The sequence below is a fragment of the Leopardus geoffroyi genome, chromosome C3 (genome assembly GCF_018350155.1).
Source record: "Leopardus geoffroyi isolate Oge1 chromosome C3, O.geoffroyi_Oge1_pat1.0, whole genome shotgun sequence".
NCBI classification, from domain to species: domain Eukaryota; kingdom Metazoa; phylum Chordata; class Mammalia; order Carnivora; family Felidae; genus Leopardus; species Leopardus geoffroyi.
Window position 1 is genome coordinate 124,812,282 of NC_059338.1, and position 20,586 is coordinate 124,832,867.

The 20,586-nt window shown below is 38.3% G+C and overlaps 1 protein-coding gene and 1 long non-coding RNA gene across 7 annotated transcripts in view; one reads left to right on the plus strand and one right to left on the minus strand.

The window, feature by feature from the left end:
• ZBTB10 (zinc finger and BTB domain containing 10) overlaps positions 1-8,081 on the minus strand; it is a 37,599-nt gene extending 29,518 nt beyond the window's left edge. For 2 of the 3 annotated variants that reach the window (XM_045454798.1, XM_045454797.1), the window contains exon 1: positions 5,973-7,031. In XM_045454798.1, the coding sequence (XP_045310754.1) occupies positions 5,973-6,953 (981 nt within the window). In that variant the 5' untranslated portion in view covers positions 6,954-7,031. Of the gene's footprint in view, positions 1-5,972; positions 7,032-7,875 lie in introns of those variants that run through there. The other variant, XM_045454799.1, reaches the window with a different exon arrangement.
• A 29-nt stretch (positions 8,082-8,110) lies between these two features.
• Positions 8,111-20,586, plus strand: part of LOC123586001 — a 201,527-nt gene continuing 189,051 nt past the window's right edge. For 3 of the 4 annotated variants that reach the window (XR_006706527.1, XR_006706528.1, XR_006706529.1), the window contains exons 1-4: positions 8,111-8,299; positions 10,235-10,345; positions 10,960-11,105; positions 19,367-19,629. This is a non-coding gene — a long non-coding RNA (uncharacterized LOC123586001). Of the gene's footprint in view, positions 8,300-9,694; positions 9,798-10,234; positions 10,346-10,959; positions 11,106-19,366; positions 19,630-20,586 lie in introns of all 4 variants that reach the window. The other variant, XR_006706530.1, reaches the window with a different exon arrangement.

Sequence of the window (20,586 nt, forward strand, 5' to 3'; positions counted from 1 at the left end):
GATATGTAAAAATATACTGATGAAAAGATTTAAGTATTTCCAGAAGTGGTCTTTTCAAATGTTGGGAACCTTTTCTGTTCCCTTTCCCAAAAATGGAAAGCACAACTTAGCTAGACATCAGTCTAAACTGGCTGAACGATATTTTAAGGAAATGGACATTCAGACTTCAAAAGTTAAACAATTTGTTACACTGAAGATTCTATAAATGTGAAAAGCTTTCAAGTTTTTTACTTGTGAAAATGCCCAAAGTAAAATTACAATTTTACATCTGTAAGAGATCTTAGAATTAACTCTTCTATAATCAAGAAAATATAAAAAGGTGTCCATTTAGTTAAAATCCTCATAACATGTATCTTCAAATCTACTTCCAAAGAAGCTTATATAATAAGTACTTTACTCACAGAGGAAAAAGCTGCTAAAAGCTTGAAAAATTCTGACTTCACTCAATTATTAAATAAGCATTAAACAAATGCCTACTTTACACAAGTTCTACACTGGGGACCAAAAATGAGGAAGTATAGTTCCCAATTTGAAGACTATCACTAGTGGGCAAGACTCTTAAGGTACTGAAGATTGTAACAAAGTTGTTATGAGGGCAGAGAGGAGGTGTATACAGTCCAGTGTTTTTTTTTGTTTTGTTTTGTTTTTTTGGTGGTGGGGGGGGATGCTTATGCTTTTTGGAAGAAAGATCTTGAGCAGAGCCTTATAGGACAAAAGAGTGGGATGGGAGGATGAACATTCTAAGCAAATAAAACATTAAAAGAAACAAGACAGTCTACAAGAATCTTCACAATACCAGATTTATGAAAGAACTTGAAGGTGATCCCAAAAAAGCCCAAGAAATACAAGTATACACTTACGAACATTTTTTGAGGCATATGTCAATAGCTTCCATCAGTTACCAAGAGATTGGAATCTGTCCCCTGCCCACCCCCAGATTAAGAACCACTGTAATAGGTACCTACAGAGCCTTAGAAGCAGTGATCTGATTGGATTAGAAGATATAAGAGATGGTTATGATAGCAAAGTAGGGGATTAATATCAGGGAACTAGAACTAGAGATACTGTGACCAGGGGAAGCTACTGTTTAATAGTGCAACATACTTGCAAGAAACCAGGACCCTAACTAACCTAAGATGGATAACGTTAATGGGGGGAGGGGTGATGAGTCACAGCCTGGAAAAATACCTGGAAGATAAAAATCAGCAGAACCTGAATAATCAACTAGATTTGGTTGAGGGGGTAGGGATCATAGGGTTGGTCTTCAGCACTCTAACTTGGGGAGCTAGATAATGCCACCAACTTGCAAAGAATCCAAGACCACCACCCATCTCCACACCCTTATGAGAAGAGTTGGGGATACCTTCATTTACAGTGAGTTCATCTGTAGTTAATCCACCAATCATAAGAAAATATTAGTTAAAAATCAACAATTAGTATTTACTTTCCCTACCCAGAGCTAGTCCTTTAAATAAATGGATTAGCAGAAAAAAGGCATTTCCAATGCAAAACAAAGTATAAAATTAAAGTATTAAAAACAAAAATCTTTACTGCTTTTGTCGCAGCAACCCACTACAACACTATACTGAAAGAATGAAAATGTCAATTTCACTTCCAAATCCAAATTTTAGAACAAAATGGAAATTCTAATTCTATAGGTTAGCAGTGGAAATCTTCAATTTTAGATACTAAAGATATGCTTTATTACCAGCTCTCTTCTAAAAACACAACTACCCAGGTGTCTCTGAACAGCAACATATTTCTTCATGATCTTCCCGTTTAAAATTGCTAAATTTAACTGCTAAACGGTTGCCCATTTGTTAGAATAGAATACAATCATTTTAGCATGACAAAATACCCTCCATAGTCTATTACCTATTCAAACTTGATTTTTCATTCTGGTCAGCAACCAAATTATCCACTTCTTAGACACATCAATTTCATTTTGTTAATGCTGCTTCCAATTGCAGTGCCTGCAATGCCCTCCCCTCCCTGTTCAACAGCTATTCATTTAACTCAATGAAGTTCAAGAGCCAATTATACAAGCTTCTCCCAACCTTCACAAGTAGAATTTATGACTCCCTTCCTTTACTGTTTCCATTGTAATCTGAACATACTTCTAACATGGTATCTATCATTTTATTGTCGTGTCTGTCTCTTCTTACTAGACTACAAGTTCCTTGATGGCAGAGAAAATGATTTACAGGTTTATCTCCAGTGCCTTGGATGTACCTAATATAAGTAAATTTGAGAAGGAGAAAGAAGCCAATCCTAGATACACTATAAGGTAGTCAAAGACACTACTAAAAAGTCAAACACAAGGGAAATGAACCAGCTCAATAAACCAAACACAATGAATGTTAGAACCTACATATTATACAAAATGCTTCTTTAATGGGCCATAAGTTCATCTTTAAGATTTCTTAGTGAAAACTTTCAGACTTTCTTCTTAAATTGTTAACAACAAACCTTTAAGCCTTATTTTTGCCAAATGCAAAGAAGGCTGGGTAGACTGTCACTTTGTCACTTTTGCTTTAGTTGCTAACCTCAACATGTTCTTATTAGTAATTTCAATCAGATCACTGATCTAAATTAAGTATTTACTTTCTAGAAAGGTTAACTAAATTTATAATATATTTAAGTGTATGTTTCAGACTTAGCAAACTTAGAGTTGACAGAATGTGTGATTTAGGCTATGAAAATGTCACAATTGGGTAGAAAGTGATCTGAACCAAGATACAGTGGTAATCACTGTTATTAAAGCAATTTTAAAGTCCTCTGGGCCAAATGGTCAAATTCTGTATGAGCTAATCATTGAACTTGCCTCAAAGAAGATAATTACTACTCAAAAAAACCTGTATGCTGCCCCTTACACCCTTATAAATACAGGTATCTCTCTGAAATAGAAGGCTCAGAACAGATTCTGAGAGCATATTTTGACTCTCCCATGAGCAGTCTTAACAACCAACAGCAATTAACGGTATAGCAAACTTTTTAGGAATGTACTGTAATTCTTTGGTCACTACAGAATTAATGAATCGTACTTTCAGAAAGCATAAGAAAAGTCACACTTAGTGAAAGTCTAAAATTTGGCCAACCTCCTCTCAAAAAACATCCCTCTTTAAAATAAAAAAAAATTAAAAAATTTAAAAAAAAAAGGAGGGGTGGAGTTGAAAGGAATAAAGGGAGTGAACTATCCTTAGCCTCAAATTCAATTCTTGCCTGAAGAACTCCAGAACTCTCATTTCATTATTTTTAAGACAGGAGAAAGCCAAAGCAAAGTATTCTTATGAAGCTGTGAAAAAATCTGCCTATGCGAGAAAATCTCAGAATGTTCAAAGAACTGGATAACCAAGTCTCTGAAGGTATGAAATGGAGAAATGGTTTATTCTCTAGAATCAAGATTGATTCCACAAGATAAAGTGCTTTCCAAACTGTCAAAATTGGTAACACTGAAGACACATGAGGTACCAGGCCACACACACACACACACACACACCCTTACGATTATCTATGATAAATATACACAATGATAATAATGACTAGCATTTACTAAGTGATTATGTGCTGGCATATATACTTTTCATACCCAAGGAAATTAGAAGTTAACTCCTTTGCCTGCCAAGAAAGTAGAGGATTAGGAATCAGGTCCCCTTAACCTTAAGCCCAAGAATGCTCTTACAGATTGTGTTATACTGCCTCCTACAGGTAATCAAAGGCTACAGGGTAAGAAAAAAAAAAACAACCAAAAACCCCGAATTCTGTCCATAGGAATAACTCAATTCTTGAACAGGTCACTCATATTAACAAGACAAATATGTAGGTGGTATCTGGGGTAAACAGCAAGGTTAACACCCACAAACTAACTTTAGAATGAAAACAAAAAAAATCAGGATCAATTCAGAGGGGAAACGAAACTCAATCAAGGGAACCAATATATGTATATACACCCTTAGACACACAGGACGTACTTACTAAACTGTATTATCCTCAGTCTAATGAAAGTATGTCCTAAGAGAAAAATGGTATCTTATATCTATAAAAATTTTTGAGGGGGCAAAGGGAAAAGGAAGGGTAAATCAGAGATCAAATTCAGAAAAGATTTTACCTAGGGAATGAATCCCCTGATCCAGATAATGCCTAGGGGAGAAGGTTACACCATACTAAGTCTATCATAAGGTTATCCAACTAATTCTAATTCCCCTTCCTCTGATTTCAGGTTCACTAAGCAGCTAATTATATTTTGCATTCCCATTCAGATTTGCCTAGAGGGACAGACTATGCTGACAAGAAAAGTAACTGGGTCCACATGTATATTAAGAATATATATATTCCTTCTCATTGTCTTTTTGTAGTTTTCTGAATAACCAACCTATGATTATTTAGAAAAATATGCTTTCATTTTCATAAGTCCCCCTCCTCCATCATCTTACAAAATAACTTAATATATTACTTAACTCTTTAAAGCTTCTACTTCCACTTCTATAAAATAATATTACTTTGCAGAGTAAGGTGATGTGTGTTCGGCATACATTACAGAAGGAAATGCTAGTTATATTTCACTCCATTGCCCAAGCTCATAAAGCTAGTAATTGTAGAAAGCTGAGATCCGAACCCAGATTTGCTCTAAAACCCATTCTTTTTCCATTACAACATTCTTTATAGGCCCTAGTCCCAGTTGTCATCGAGGACTCTAAGACTTAGGACAATTTACTTAACCTTTTGGGGCCATATATCTTTAAGTGACCTTCCTTCTAGGGCTTAGGCAACTAAAATTTGTACGAAGACTATTGCCATTCTCCACTGGGAAAAATAACCCTATGCTTTAAAGTTAACTTCTGAGAAACTGCTGTGCTATGGGGGGTTATTGGATAGCGCCTAATTAACTCCAGTGTTGTGAACAGTAAGATCACGCCAATACACACACAGAGACTAGTATCTAAAAGCTGACTTTCTAAAATCAATGAATGGCTACCAATACAAAAAAATGAATTCCATCCACCACATTGGTTGTCCAAAAACTCTTAAACGAGAAGTGCTCAACATCTATTTGGCTTGAAAAGGGATTACCAAAATGTTAAGACTACTATCTTTAGACTGGAAATATTAAAACAAGAAAATAACTAAGGTACAGCTTGTTTTGTAACTAAGGACTTATGTTTTCAAGCAGTTTAGTAAATAAAGTCTCTACCAACCTACTACCTGATAGAAATAACCTCACGTGAAACATCTCTAATATGCTAAGTGTAAAATGAACTGCATTTACAAGAAGGTTTTTAAAAGGGAGGATTAGAGAAAATCTCAGCACAAAAATCTGGGTAGGAGGAAACAAGGAAAAACTACAGTAATTTACCAAAAGCATGCCTTTGGTAAGAAAGTTCAACAGAGATGAATTTAGTAAAATTATTCATGGGGAGTGTTACCCAAATAGGTTGCTCTACATTTACATACTGCTCTCATAATTCGCATTATCCTGACCTGATATAAAGAACTTTCTCAGCTGAACGTTTTCCTGAAAGGGTTAGCATCAAAGGTTAAGGAAATTGTTTAATTCATTCTTCAAAGAGTTGCCAGATTTGACTTCCACCAGCATGCTGAAAGACTGAAACATAAGGCAGCTTTTCTAAAATCACAGCTAATAAAATTTTTGACCGCAAAATCAACTTTTTGGGGTTAAAACTTTCAAACTCACTTTATTAAACTTTTAAAAAAATTCAATCCCATGGACAAAGAAAGGAGTCATCCAAAAAATTCAGCGCTACGATTAGAAAATTGTCATTCCTTCCCCCCAACCCCCAACACAGATAACTTTTGAAAACTTGTTCCCAGGCTTTCTAAACCCCCACGCACGAGCTCCCTTCATTGCCACAACTGGAATGATGCCTTCACCCAGGAAAGTGTTTTTTTTTTTTTTTTTTTAGCTGATAAATCTCTCCTTTAAAGACCTTAAAAAGTAGGAGGATATACTGTACCTGGGCGTTGGCTTCGTGGAGTTTGTGCTCGGTAGAGACGTGATGTCTCAGAAGAAGGGTTTTCTTGTAGTTTCGGGTCCCTCGCGAAAGCTCATCGTGCCCCACTTGAGGAAGGTCCCCGCTTCCCCCGTCCTCAGGGGTCTTTTGGCACCAGCCGCAAGACATAAGGCCAGTATCCTTGGAATACCGCAGCCAGGGAAAATCTTTGAGCCAAGAGGTCTGGAAGGAGCACTGTAGCTTCTGCATTAGGGACTTGGGCCGCGCAAGCGGGAAGTGCTGGACAGTCTCTCCTTCGCCAGCTCCCACACCGCTGCCCTCCACTTCGTCCCCGCCATCTCCGCCCGACCGCCTGCTGCTGCTGCAGCTGCCGCCTTCCGCCCCGCTGCCGTCGCCCAGGCTCGCCCCCTCCTCCTCGTCCTCGGTGCTGTCGCTCAGGGACGCGCCGTCCTGCATCAACTCCTTCCCCTCCAGCGCGTCCAGCTCCAGATCCACAGCCGCTGGCCCTCGCCCATTGAAATGCCTCAGGGGCCACGCCGAGGTCTCGGGGCGGCCGCGGCTACTGCCATTGTTGCCGAGACCCCCGCCGCCGCCTCCTCCTCGGAAGGCCAGAGTCCGACGGTTCCTTTCCGCTAGCAGGGGGCCCCCCGCGCCACCGCCGCCCAGCGAGGTGGGGCCGCCCGCGTCTTGGGGGAGCAGCAACTCCTTGGTTTCCTCGGCGGCGGCGGCCGCCCCAGCGGAGGCCTCCAGGTCTTGGGGCTCCAGGCCCTCCAATTCCACTTCCTCGTCGGCCCCCCGCCCATTGAGCTGCTGAGGCGCTAGCGGCTGGGGTTGTCTTGGCTGGGGCTGCTGAGGCCAAGCCGAGGCCTCCCCGCCAGCGTTATTGTTCGTGGAACTGCCGCCGCCGCCGCTGCCGCCGCTGGCGGTGACCAACCCGCCTCCTCGGAACGCCAGCGTCCTGCGGTTCATTTCACTGAACGACATGGCGCGCGCCGCCGCCGCCGCCCGGTGCCCCGGCTCGCGCCCGGCCTCGGGCCGCGTCCCGCGCGTTCCCCGCCGCTCCCCCTCGGCTTCGCCCCCGCCCCCACCCCCGGCGTTCCGGTCTCGCGGGGCTCGGCCTCGCCCTCCCGCCCGGCTCGCGCTCGCTCCCGGGGCTGCCTCACGCGTCCACCACCGCCCGCCGGGCCGCCGCCTCCGGCCGCCTCCTCGTCCTCCACCCCCGCCCCGCTGTGCTCCGGGCAGCGTCCCGCGCGGAGAAGGGGGCGGGCGGCGGAGAGGTGAGCAGCGAGCCGGGGGCGCGTGGGGCCTTCGAAGTTGAGAGGCGGAGTGCGGGGAGACCCTCCGCTGCCCCCTCTTTAAAGCCGCGCGCACACACCGACCCTCCAAACAGATATCCTTCCTCCGGTGCGCCGAGGAGTCCCGACGCCGCCGCCGGCTTCCCAGGCGCTGAGGGCGAGAGGCACGTTAAACTGCTAGGCTCCGCCACATAACGAACCGACAATAAAGCCGGCGGAGCGTTTCCGTCCGACCAGGCCCTGGCGGAGGTCGAATGGCAAATGAACAACGGACCGTGCGCCCACAATGCACCGGGGTAGCAGTAACCGCTGGAGGGGGAAAGGGTGGGGGCCGGGCTGGGGGAGGGGGGCTGGGCTTGGGGCTGGGCTGGGGTGGGGTGGGGGCGCCAGGGGACCGGGAAAGGGGCTGGGCCGCGCCTCCCGGCCTGGGGGCGGGGGTGCGGCCGGGGGGGAAGGAAGTCGGCCGAGGGGCGGGGGACAAAAGGCCGAGCGGCTGGCTGGGGGTCTCGGGGAGGGGGCGGGCGTGTGCGGCCGGGGCCGGGCTACGCGGAGGACAAACAGCTGGCGAGTGTCAGGGTCTGGCCGCCTCCCCGCTGCCCACACGCACCTACCCGCGGCCGCGACGCACATTTTCCTTCTATCGCCACGAGTTCACCTGGGACTTTAGAAATAACTGTGCGGTGGGAGCTGCGCTCCAGCCTTGTCATTTGCCTAGGGGTGGGTGGCGGTACCCAAGGAAGTGAACTTATTTTGTTCCTTCACAAAGACTGGACCAGGCGGTGCCTTTCACGCGAGGAGGTTACAACCACCGACACCTCGTCTGCAGCATTGTGTGTGCGAGGCACCACCTCAGGCCCAAGGCAATAATCATTTCACAGAAAATGCACCGCCCCGAGTGTCTTATTGCTGTGATGAAATGGAAATTTAAATAAAAGGTCGAACACGTGCGTTCACTGGGAAGTATTGACATGGGTGTTACATCACCACCAGCCAATCAGATAACTCCAGTCGTGTTTATACTTCTACAACCACCTTGTGAGTATTACAGTATGTCATAACGTTATAAATATTAGGCAGGGTTTTCCCCAGGAGCGGGGAGGAGTCTGCTTCTACGGACGTTGTGTGCGACTCCAAGGACTGTGTGTCTTAAGACATGAATTAATTTTTCAGACTTATTTTTTAATTGTTTACATTGCGTATGGAATTTAGAATGATTAAAAGAACAGATGGAGCTAGAAACGAAACTCGTAATCTTGGTCGAGTTTTGCAGAAGAAGGTTTTCCAATTTAAAGCCTTTCTCCTTTTTTTGAAATTTTAGTATGCTAAATTTAGCTAATACTAAAGTGTTTAGACTCGTTTTATTGTTTTAAAATGTGAAATTTTAAATTATTTTTTTTCAAACCTATTTCAGGTTAAAAAAAGATGTTCTCAAACTATGGCGAGGCTTTTTAACTTTTAAAAGAAATATATTGAAAGTTGAATCACAAACTAATATGAAATATGTTCAAGATAATTACTCTTGAAAAAGGGAAAAAGGACATTTATATGACAGGGTACACTTTTTACATTAATATATGTTAGAATGTGCATAGAAAAAAAATTGGAAATACAAACTCTACAGTTACAAATTATCTATGGTTAGAGGCCTTAATAATCTGCATTAAATATTAATGGGAAATTTTATGTTTAGTAAAGAGCATGTGTTACAATTTTTAGGTCCTCAAGTTTGATGATTCTGTTCTTTTGAAATTTCTATTTTTCAAATAAGAAAATTATTTAAAAATTTGAATATATATGTGGAGTAAGGAATATGGTATGTTTCTGAAGATTAGCTTTAAAAAGCAGTTTCCCAGACATATTATAAAATACCATTAATATTAATATTTTTCAATGGCTATATATATGCATGCACATCCAGACTCATATATGCTATTGATTGTATAGATTTATTCAAAGCAACTTCCACTTAAATTCTCTATAATTTTAGTACCAGTATAAATGAACGGTGTTGTATATGAAACAAAAAAATATTAGTTCTATCTTTTAGATGAAATGTAATTTTAATGTAAAGAATGATACATTAACCTACCACAAAAAGATTTTGGCTTTGAATTATTTTTCCAGTAATGATCATATTATCACCTATCCATATGGTCACCTGCCCACCAGTGATCAACAGCTTCAAATTCTGATACAAATCCTCAGATTGGCGTTGTTGGTGGTTTTTTTTTTTTTTCTTCATTTTGTCCTGCTTTGTTTTAGTTATTGGAAAGTATGAGACAGTAGACTCATGACATTGACCTAATCTGTACCTTGGAGAAGATAGGATTCTGCCTGTTGGGGTACATATAATATGTGCTTCCATGTAATATATGGAAGAATGCTATAACAATACAGTACTTTGTCCTTAATGCATTTTTTCAATTCCAGGCACTTTGCAAATAAATACATTATTTACTGTATTTTAACCACCAGTGCCTCTCCCATAAAAAGAGTTACTAAAGTTAATTGCTCATCTAGGATTAAAGTAATGGTAAGTGAAAGTGGGTTTAAGAATTTTTATTTCAACTTTACAAATTATTTTCATTCCAAACTGTTAAATGAACATCTTTGCTTCTTTTCATCTTTTATGTTTAGTACATAATAGGAATTTTGCTAGTATTATTTTTGCTTTCTGGTAGCACTAGAACCACCAAAAATGTTTGAATCCCTACTGGTGTGAATTGTGTCAGGACTGTATTTTTCTCAGACATATATCTTACCTTATATTTTGTAAAATCCACTTTGTCTTCTGTCTGGAATTATATTTAAACATGGATTAATTGGGAATGAACTTTAGATTAAAATGGTACAAGTAAATGACTTAAATTATAGGACTATTGAACTCCTAACAGACAAATAGTGTGAGTATGTGGTGTATGTATGTGTATGTATTTATATTTTTATTGTTTTTTCTATATAAATATACAGGTCTTCCTGATATATATAAAGAAATATTAAGGTCTTCCTCTAAACCTTAAGGGAGATGGAATCAAAATCAAAGTTCAAGAGGATAGTAATCGCAAACGTCTCAAAACAGCTGTATGTATCAGGGAACTTTGAGTAACATAAGGGGATCTCCTGTTCTGTAAATGGAGTTTTTAAGAATTCCCCCACCCCTTCCAGTCTCCTGCTAGCAAGTAGGGATCTGTTCTCCCCTTAGCCCCTACATTTACTGTTGGGGGTTCTACCATATTTAAGGGGATTCCCCCTTATGCTTACCAGGGGAACCCCTCAAGAATGGGGCATTCCCCAACCAATTTATCCCCTAATTTCACTTTAGGCTATGTAAAATTCTGTAGGTTACCTTGATACTGTCTCACTATAACTGCTGTGAGGCTGACATCCTATACCTGGTTCATCTGATCTTTGATAGTCAAACTTGACAGATACTGCTTTGGTGGGGGCACTTTGCCTCTTTAGTTCTAGGGACAATAGCCTATGATTCTGTCTGTGGGATTGACATGTGTCATCTACCAGATTGAAGTACCTGAGAATGGAGACTATGTGTTACTCACTTTTATAATTCCCTATCCCAATCCATGTTTGGCACATAGTAGGGGATTAGTATATGTTTGTTGAATAATTTATCTTCCCTTGCAGTTTAATTTGGTAGACAACTTTTTCTTCTGTTTCTTCTTTTTTTCTTTCCTTAGCTAAGTAAAGATATTGAACTAATGTTTCCATTGAATTTACATTAAAAACAATAATCATATACACACAATGGAATATTATTTTGTCCTAAAAAAGGAGGGAAATCTTGCCATTTGTAACAATATGGTTGAAACTGGAGGACATTATGGTAAGTGAAATAAGCTAGACACAGAAGGAAAAATATTGCATGATACCACCTCTATGAGGTATTTAGTTAAACTCATAGAAGCAGAAAGTAGAGTAATTGTTGCCAGAGATTGGGGAGAGAGGGAAATGAGAGGTATTAGTCAAAGGGTGCAACATTTCAGTTATATAAGGTGAATAGTCTTAAAGATCTCCTGTATAGCATAGTGCCTGTATTTAACAATACTGTACTGTATACCTAAAATTTTGCTAAGAAGGTGGGTCTTAAATGTCTGTATCACAAAAAAAGTAATAATAAAGTGGGCAGTAGAAAACTTTGGAAGGTGATGGATATGTTTATGGAATAGATTGTGGTGATGGTTTCACAGGTGTGTATTTATCTCCAGTTTGTATACATTCAATAGTACTGTGGGTGGCCTGGCTGGCTCAGTCAAAAAAGCATAGGACTCTTGATCTCAGGGTCATGAGTTCGAGCCCCATGTTGGGTGTAGAGATTACTTAAAAAAAAAAAAAAAAAAAAAGTAAACTTAAAAAAGAAATAAAAGCTTTAAGAAATATATGTACAGCTTTTTGTATGTCAGTCACACCTCAAGAAAGGGGTTTAAGCCAAAAAAGCAATGATGTTTCTGTAGTTGAATGTAAATCATATTTTCTATATAGCTTACAGTGAATTATGAACAGTTTACACACCTTCCTTTTGTTTTGTTTTTGTTTTTGTTTTTTTTATTTATTTTTGAGACAGAGAGACAGAGCATGAACAGGGGGAGGGTCAGAGAGAGAGGGAGACACAGAATCTGAAACAGACTCCAGGCTCTGAGCTGTCAGCACACAGCCTGACGGGGGGGGGGGGGGGGGGGCTCAAACCCAAACCATGAGATCATGACCTGAGGCGAAGTCAGACGCTTAACCGACTGAGCCACCCAGGCACCCCTACACACCTTCCTTTTGAATGAAATCAAGATAGGTATTATTATCCTTATTTAAAAGATGAGGAAACTCAAGTACAAAAGGGTTAACCAACTTGCTCAAGGTTATTGGATGAAGCAAAAGTTATATTTGTAAGGTTGAAGACAATCTCTAGTCTAAGGCACCCGTAGCTACTAAAACACCACTATACACTGTGTAATCACAGGGTACACTAAATTTTAAACTTTTTTCATACTTTATACATGCTCATGGCAGAAAAAAATAAGAGAAAAGATCACTCATTATTTCCGGTACCAAAACTAACCACTGTCGTGTAAATACAATCTTACTCTTCTGTGCCTAGCTAAAATTGTTTTTTGGTGTTTATGTATTACATCTTAGCATATTTGTGCTTATGTTTATTAATATGTTTTAATATGATTAAATATTTTTAGTGTCATTTTAATGGCTATGGATATACCATAATTGATGTAATCAGTCTTCTGGTGTTGAACTTACCATTGCTTACAGTTTTTTGGTCATTATAAATAATTCTTTAGTGAATATCCTTGAAACTAAAACTTTGTGTCTATTATTTCTTTAAGATAAATCCTAAAAGAGGAATTTCTCATAAAAGGAAAAATTTTAATAAAGTCAGTATCATTTGTCCTCCCTTAATGCTCATGAAAATGTAAAAAGTACCAAAAGAAAATACAATTAGGGATGTATTTTTATAATATTGGACAGTGAAAGACCTAGTTCTAAGTAGAACACAAAAGCAAGAGCCTTAAAGAAAAAGGCTGACTGGGGCACCTGGGTGGCTCAGCCCATTAAGCATCAGACTTTGGCTCAGGTCATGATCTTGGGTTCAAGCCCCATGTTGGGTGTTGTGCTGACAGCTCAGAGCCTGGAGCCTGCTTCAGATTCTGGGTCCTGCCTCTCTCTCTATGCCCCTCCCCTGTTCATGCTCTGTCTCACTCTGTCTCTCAAAAATAAATGCTAAAAAAAATTTTTAAAGAAAAAGGCTGACAGAACTAACTATATAAATTTTAAAACTTTTTTTTTTAATAACAGATTTTTTTAAGTGAACTAGGAAAAAGAAATCTGGGGTATATATGGCAGACAAAGGCTTAATACCACTAATAAGCAAAGGGCTCTTATAAATCAATAAAACAAACACATATCTAGTAAAAGAAAAAAATGTGCAAAGGACATAGAAATCTATATAAGAAGAAGGGTGCCTGTGTGGCTCAGTTGGTTAAGTGTCTGACTTTGGCTCAGGTCATGATCTTGGTTCATGGCTTTGAGCCCTATGTCAGGATCTGGGGAGCCTGGAGCCTGCTTCCGATTCTTCGTGTCTCTCTCTGTCTCTTTCTCTCTCTCTCTACCCTTCCCCCACTCACACTCTGCTTGTCTCTCTCAAAAATAAACATTAAAAAAAAATTTTTTTTAAACTATGTAAGAAATACAAGTAAGTAATAAATGTATGGGAAGATGTGCAGACTTGGCCAGTAATCAGAGGAGTGTGCATAAAAAACACCAGTGAATAAGTAATTTTTTAATCCATTAGAAGTATAGCAAAATAAATATAATTAGAAATGTAAATAGGAATAGCTTAACATTAGGCTGGCTATATGTATCAAAACAAAAAAATATATGTATCTTTTTACCCAGCAATTTCCTTTCTAGAAATTTATCCTAGACAGGTTTATTAAGATGTCTGTGCAAGGATATTCACTGTAGCACTGTTTATAAGCCTAAAAAACTTGAGCTTCCATCCTGTGGGGTTGTTTACATACATTATGGCACACACTTACCATGAATTATTCACTAGCCATTAAAAAGGTTCATATGGCATTTTATAAGTCCAAGGCTTATTGTTGAGTGAAGAAAGCAATATATTAACACATATAATGGGAATAATTAATTCCTCCTATTAATATTTATTGATAGCCATGGTCCCTAGAATGTATATATAAGTTCATATGTGAATACTAGCATGGAGAGTAGTTTTAAAAGATTCACCAGAATGGGGACAATACTTAGTCAGTAGTTGAACTTCAGTTTCTAAAAAACTGTCTTAACACATTTTCTGTACTGCTTTATAGTGAAAGTATAACTTATATTGGGTGTATAATAAAAAAAAATCAATAAAGCTATTTTCATTTGGGGAGAAAAAGTTAACATCAATAATCAATGACAAACTTTTTCCCAGGACTTCTGGAAAGGTGTACTGTTCATTTTTCTTTTTCTATACTCACTGTGAACCCATTTTGCTTTGCTCCTAAAAAATAAACACAAAATATTTAAAAGCTAAAAAAACAGTGTTTCTTTTCTTAGAAAATCCCAATCCCTTTAAAACCTGATTTTTCAAAGTCTGAAGTTTATATGCAAATGTTCAGAGAAGAGTCTATCTCAGTAAACCATACATTCTTGCCCTGCCCTCTAATCCATTCCTACTGTGAAGCCAGTAATCTTTTCAGAATGCAAATCTTATCCTATCACCCCACCCACAATCACGCTTAAAACCCTACAAAGGTTTCAATTATTTTCTGTTTGTCTACATGTAAAAACACTTTCTAAATGCCTGTAGAGTCCAGCAAGATCTGGCTGCCTTTCATACTCAAGCCTCATCTCATGCCTAGCTCCCCTTGCCTCTAACACTCTCCTCTAGAAGGTAGCCTTTTTCTGTCCTTCATGTTTGCTTTGATACCTGTCTGGCCTTTGTAGAAGCTGTTGTTCTAGGTCAGTAATGCTTTTCCCTCCTTTCTCCTAATTAACCCACATTCATCCTTATATCACTTCCTCAGGGCAACTTTCCCTAACCATCCCCCCCCCCACACACACACCCAACATTCATATATGCTATTGAAGATTCTTCTTGTATTTTTTTTTTAACTCTCCTTCACAGCACTTGTCATAATTGTAGTTTTTAAACATGTGTAATTATTTGATTCTTGCATGTTCCCCCAATAAACCGAAAACTCCATGAGGTCAAGGACTCTTTCTGGCTTGACTCAATAGTGTGTAGAAACAGTGACTATGACATCGCAGATAATTAGTAAGGATTTGTTGAATGAATCATATATGAATGTGCAAATTTGCAAATACTAAGTATGCACAACCTTGAACTTTCAACAAAAGACTAAAACATAGATCAAAATGAACTACTAGAACAGAAATACAATAGGTGTTAAGTGTTGATAATACGTACCTGCTATACAGTGTAAGGCATTTTTATAAAGTGTACAGTTGTAGGAAGATTGTTTTGAAGTTTTTAAGAACTAAACTACAAGGTCTTTAAAAATATAAATAAATGAAATGTTTTATCTGTGAAGTTTTGCTTTTAATTAAAAATATTTGAAAATTCAGGGGTGCCTGGCTGGCTCAGTCGGTAGAACAGATGACTCTTGATCTCAGGGTTGTGAGTTCAAGCCCCATGTTGGGCATGGAGTGTACTTAAAAATTTATTATTTATTATTTAAAAAATTAGGTAGTATCATTTATTTTTTTTAATTTTTTAAAAATATTTATTTTGAGAGAGAGTGTGAGCAGGGAAGGGAGAGAGAGAGAATTCCAAGCAGGCTTTGTGCTGCCAGCACAGAGCCTGACACAGGGCTTAAACCCATGAACCATGAGATCATGACCCAAGCTGAACCAAGGCTCAGCTGACTGAGTCACCCAGGTGCCCCTAGGTGAGTACTATGTAAAAAAATATTTGAAATTCAGAATTTAATGATAGCTAACCATTTGTCATTGCAGTTTATTTGTCTTTTAATTGATCACAAATAAGAGTTCACTGTACTCAGATGAAGTAAAAAGTAAAAGGCCTTCTTTGTATGTATGACTTGTTCAAAAATAGATCATGTTTACAATATGAATTTTTATATCGACTGTAAAGAATGAGAACAATAAGGTAGGAGCAGAGGCTTAATATTTATTTTTATTGAACACTGAATTATTAAAACCACATAAACATTATCAATTTTTGTAGGAGGTCTATCTCAAATATTTAGTGTACAGATAACTGTTTGGTTCACAAATTCATTTCCCTGATAGGTTGATTAATTAGGCTCTGATCAGTAGCCACAGATTTCACACTAATCCACCTCTTTCATAAGTTTACAAATACAAACCAGTTCCCTTCAGAAGGACCAGGTGAGAAAACATGGAAGAGAGAAAGATGCCAAGGTCCTAAAAGTACAGTGCTGGGGCTCCTGGGTTGCTCAGTTGGTTGTGTCCAACTCTGGATTTCAGCTCAGGTCAGGATCTCATGGTTCATGATATTGAGAGCCATGTCAGGCTCTGTGCTGACAGCTCAGAGCCTGCTTGGGATTCTCTCTCTCCCTCTCCCCCACCCCTGCTCTGGTGAACTCTCTCTCTTTCTCTCAAAATAAATAAATAAACATTAAAAAAAAAAAAAAAAAAAAAGAATCCGAAGAAGGCTGCAGGCCCTGAGCTGTCAGTACAGAGCCTGACTTCGGGACTCAAACTCACCAACCGTGAGATCACAACCTGAGCAAAAGTCAGACACTTAACTGACTGAGCCACCCAGGCGCCCCTAAAGCAGGACTTTCTACACAACTTCACATAATGATTTCACAGAGGGTTTAAAAATTGCAAATAAGTTCCTTCCCCCAGAATTTGGAGGTAGTGTCAAGGTCAGAAAATACCACACTTTGAAACTAAAGCTAATAGAATTAATATACTTTCAGGTATATTCCAGTGCTCTTCAAACTGGAGTATGCTCAGCTCTGGAGGTTTCCAAGGAATTTCTAAGAACTATGTAACCAGCATGTAGTTTTGTTTTGTTTTTTTTAAGAAAATTAGTTGTCAGCCTTTAAATTTCCATATGCACTGTTTTTCTAAAACTGAGACGCTAGAGAGCCCGTCCCCCATTGGTTTTCTGGTCCTACCTCCACCTTGCACAACCCTTTCTCCCCCTTCACCAAACAAAACAAAACAAAACAAAACAAAACAAAACAAAAAACAAACCCCCAAAAAACAGAAAACAAAAAAAAAGCAAACACATTTTGCCCATCCCTAATATTAACTGTGTTATATTGCCCCAGGATGGAAAAGGGACACCAGACACAGAAAGTAAAATGTCCCTAATTACTTGGTAGCTATCCTTGTACAAATGTTTTTCAGCTTTTCCTTTAAACAAAAATGAAGACGGACCTAACTAAAGTGTCAGCTAATCATTAAAAATAGTTTTCAACAATAGATACTAAGGGTTTTTTGCATGTAACTTCAAGGAGTTTAAAGAATTTGTGATGTAGTTAAAACAAACCCCTTCTATTTCCCTCATCCATAATTTTTTGTGAACAAATATTCTCAGCACGTCTTAAAAAGAAGAAAAAAGGGAATAAAATGTATGACAAACTATTTCTCATCCTAGCAAACAAATTCTTACCACATTAATTAGTTGAAGAAACTCAGCTAATTAAGAAATGTATTTTCAGTAAATGTTTATGTCATGTTTAATATCAATATATTTATGTTGCTTTGACCAAATGTTCACTAGTAATTATAAAGGTAACTCATTTCAGGATATTTTATACATTTACGGTTATAGAAATTTTGAAATTAAGTTTTAATTGATAACGGACTTCTGAATATAAGTGTCATAAAACTGTGTGGAAGTAAAATGGAAATAAAGGAATAATGTAAATTTTCCAACAGTTCATATATTTTTAAATGAATAATGATGGGTATCAGTTGTAGTATATAGATTCCATTGAATGGATTTCCTCCCTTCCTTCCTTTCTTTTTTTTAAGTAGGCTTCACATCCAGCTCAGAGCCCAATGAGCAGCTTGATCTCAGGACCTGAGCTGAGATGAAGAGTCAGATGCTTAACCAACTGAGCCACCCAGTTACCCTTGAATGGATTTTTCTAAGAAGATATTTTATTTTGTAGTGTCAATATCTATCACATGCCAGAAATGACATTCATTACAATAATTTGAATTTACAATGAAAATATCTCAAGTGCTATCTTAGAAATGTATGAAAGGGTACCTAGTATTTTAAAATTATTTTGGGGGGGACACTGATCTAGTTCAGTGTGTCCCAAATTTTAATTTTCACCAGTTGGGAAAGAAAAAAAAAATAATAACCTAGAAAATTTTTCATAAAGTTAAATTTGTTCAATTTAAAACGCTATTATTTTAAATTATATCCTTTCTCATGGTTTAGAGTTAAGATATATTTTAAAATTATGGTGTTAACAAATGGTGGCTTTATTTTTAATGTTTTTTGCTTCATTGCTTTCTAAAATGTTTTTAAAAAGTTATTTTTATTAACTCACAAGATTCAAAATCCTGAGAGAAACACCAGTTTAGTAGAATGTAAATAGGAATGTTTATTTTATAAAACAGAATATTCTGGACTTACTGAGGAATGGAGATATTCATTTTACTACCTAGTTTAGTGAACGTAACCAACAAGCATTTTAAAGACATGTTTTGAATTTCTCCTGTGTACCAAACACCAGGATTTAATAGGTAAGTAAGATTGTCCCAACCCCCAAGCAACTCCCATTTCAATGAAGGAGAGGAACATGTAAAATTAATAATTATAATGGTTAAGTGTTGATAGAGATATGTACAAATTGCTGTGGAAACATGGAGAATAGAATGATTATTGCTGGTTTTAAAAATTGAATTGCTAGGGAATATAGATGAAAGCATGAATTTTACCAAAATATAAGGAAAATTATCCTAGAAGTAAGAACATTTTAAGTAGTTCAAGTGTGTTTGGACTATAGAAATGCTTGAGGTGAGATTTGAAAAGAAAGAAGGGGAGAGACCAATACAAAATTTATTTTTTCTCCTGAAGCAATGGCAAGACTGAAAGATTTTTTAAGCAAGGAAATGACTAAATCAGATACTTCTTAATACCATCTAATTCCTAATTACAGGCTCATCCAACAATCTGATCTTTAATTTGGCCTCCTATGTAGATTCATTCACTAGGAAGAAATTCTCTTAGTAAACAAGCTAAGTTCTCCTTCCAGATAAATGTTCTATTGAAAAATAATTGGCAATCTATTCTGAGTTGGTTTGAGATAGTATCCAAACTCTAATGTATTTAAAATATAGTGAACAAGCCCAGTTTGGGAATGCCCAAACCTGAGTTGCAGATCTGAGAAAATACTACTGAGATCAACAAATTATTTCTACTTCTTCAAGTCCTGCTTGAAAAGCTAGTGGGAATTCTGAAGACTTTCTCTGTAGTAACCTGAAGATTACGTATCTACCAGCCTCCTACATGTAGTAAGAATTCAGTAGTCATGATGACAATAACTTCATAAAAGATGGTAATGATAATTTAAAAATCCTTAACACAACTTCCAGAAATGAAGGTGAAGCTCTTCCGAACATTCGTGATCAATCAACATAAAATTCATCTTGAACTTTGATATATTACTCTTGCAACAAGACCCATAAAGAATGGCTATGCCACTATACCTCTGTTCTCAAAAGGAGTTGACCAGACAGTGTAGGTGGAGAAGGAAAAACTCAGAAGCACTTTTGGATAAACTGCTCAAAGTAGTTGCACTACTTACAATGGCTCAGCAGAGTCTTCTGCATGAACAAAGACAGTGAACGTGAGTGAGGTAAGTTGTTTTCTTTCGGTGAAGTGAGAATCAATTAATTTTGGCTTGATAAATTTTTTTGACTGCTCTGAGATACATTCCCCTAGGCCAGTCACAGTCAGTGTTGTACTGTGCAAAGTTATGCCTCACTGGTCAGTGGAACAATTAGGCTCACTGAACAAGTACAATTCAGGTCCAGCCTACTTTTTTCTTCTGTTTAAGTAACCTGACCTAACAACCGTGGGATTCTGTTGTTGACTCTTAAATATTTCAGGATTTTCAGGTTTGCTCAAGAGACACAAATGATCAATTCATGATTCAGAGACTTCTTCCTGCTCATGTGCTCAGTGTTACATTAATTAATACATTAATGTCTCCAAAGGTATCCACAAAATGTTGGGCATATAGTTTTACTGTAGAGGATTTAACTTTTCAACTTGTGAGTCTTGGGAAAATTACCTAATATCTTTAGACGCTGTTTTTCCCATTTCTAAATGGAGTTAATAATAGAAAGGTAGTAACCTGGTAAGTCTGTTGTGAAAATTTAATGAAAGTATATATGTAAAGCACTTAGATCAGTGCTTACCAAATATAAATCAACAAATTAATTTATTCAGTTTTTCCAACACTGCATGCCAGGTAGTAGAGATAAGTACTAGAGATAAAATGGTGAAAAAGAATAAACAGTTCCTGCTCTCGTGAAGCTTACAATCTAATGGAGGAGGTTGATAATCAAATCATCACAAAAATAAATACAAAGAAGAGAAGAAGGAAACAAATGGGCTTTTAGAAATAGAAAGATTAGACTTGGTTTTTGAGGGTAATCAGAGAAGATTTCTCCAGGAAAGTGGTATCTGAAGGATGATTAAAAGTTAACTTGGTGAAATGGAGAAGAGAGATGGCTTTCCAGTCTGTGCTGAGGCCTGCAGAACAATGTGTCATCACGGGTTTGAAGGACAGAAAGCAATCCTGAGTGCC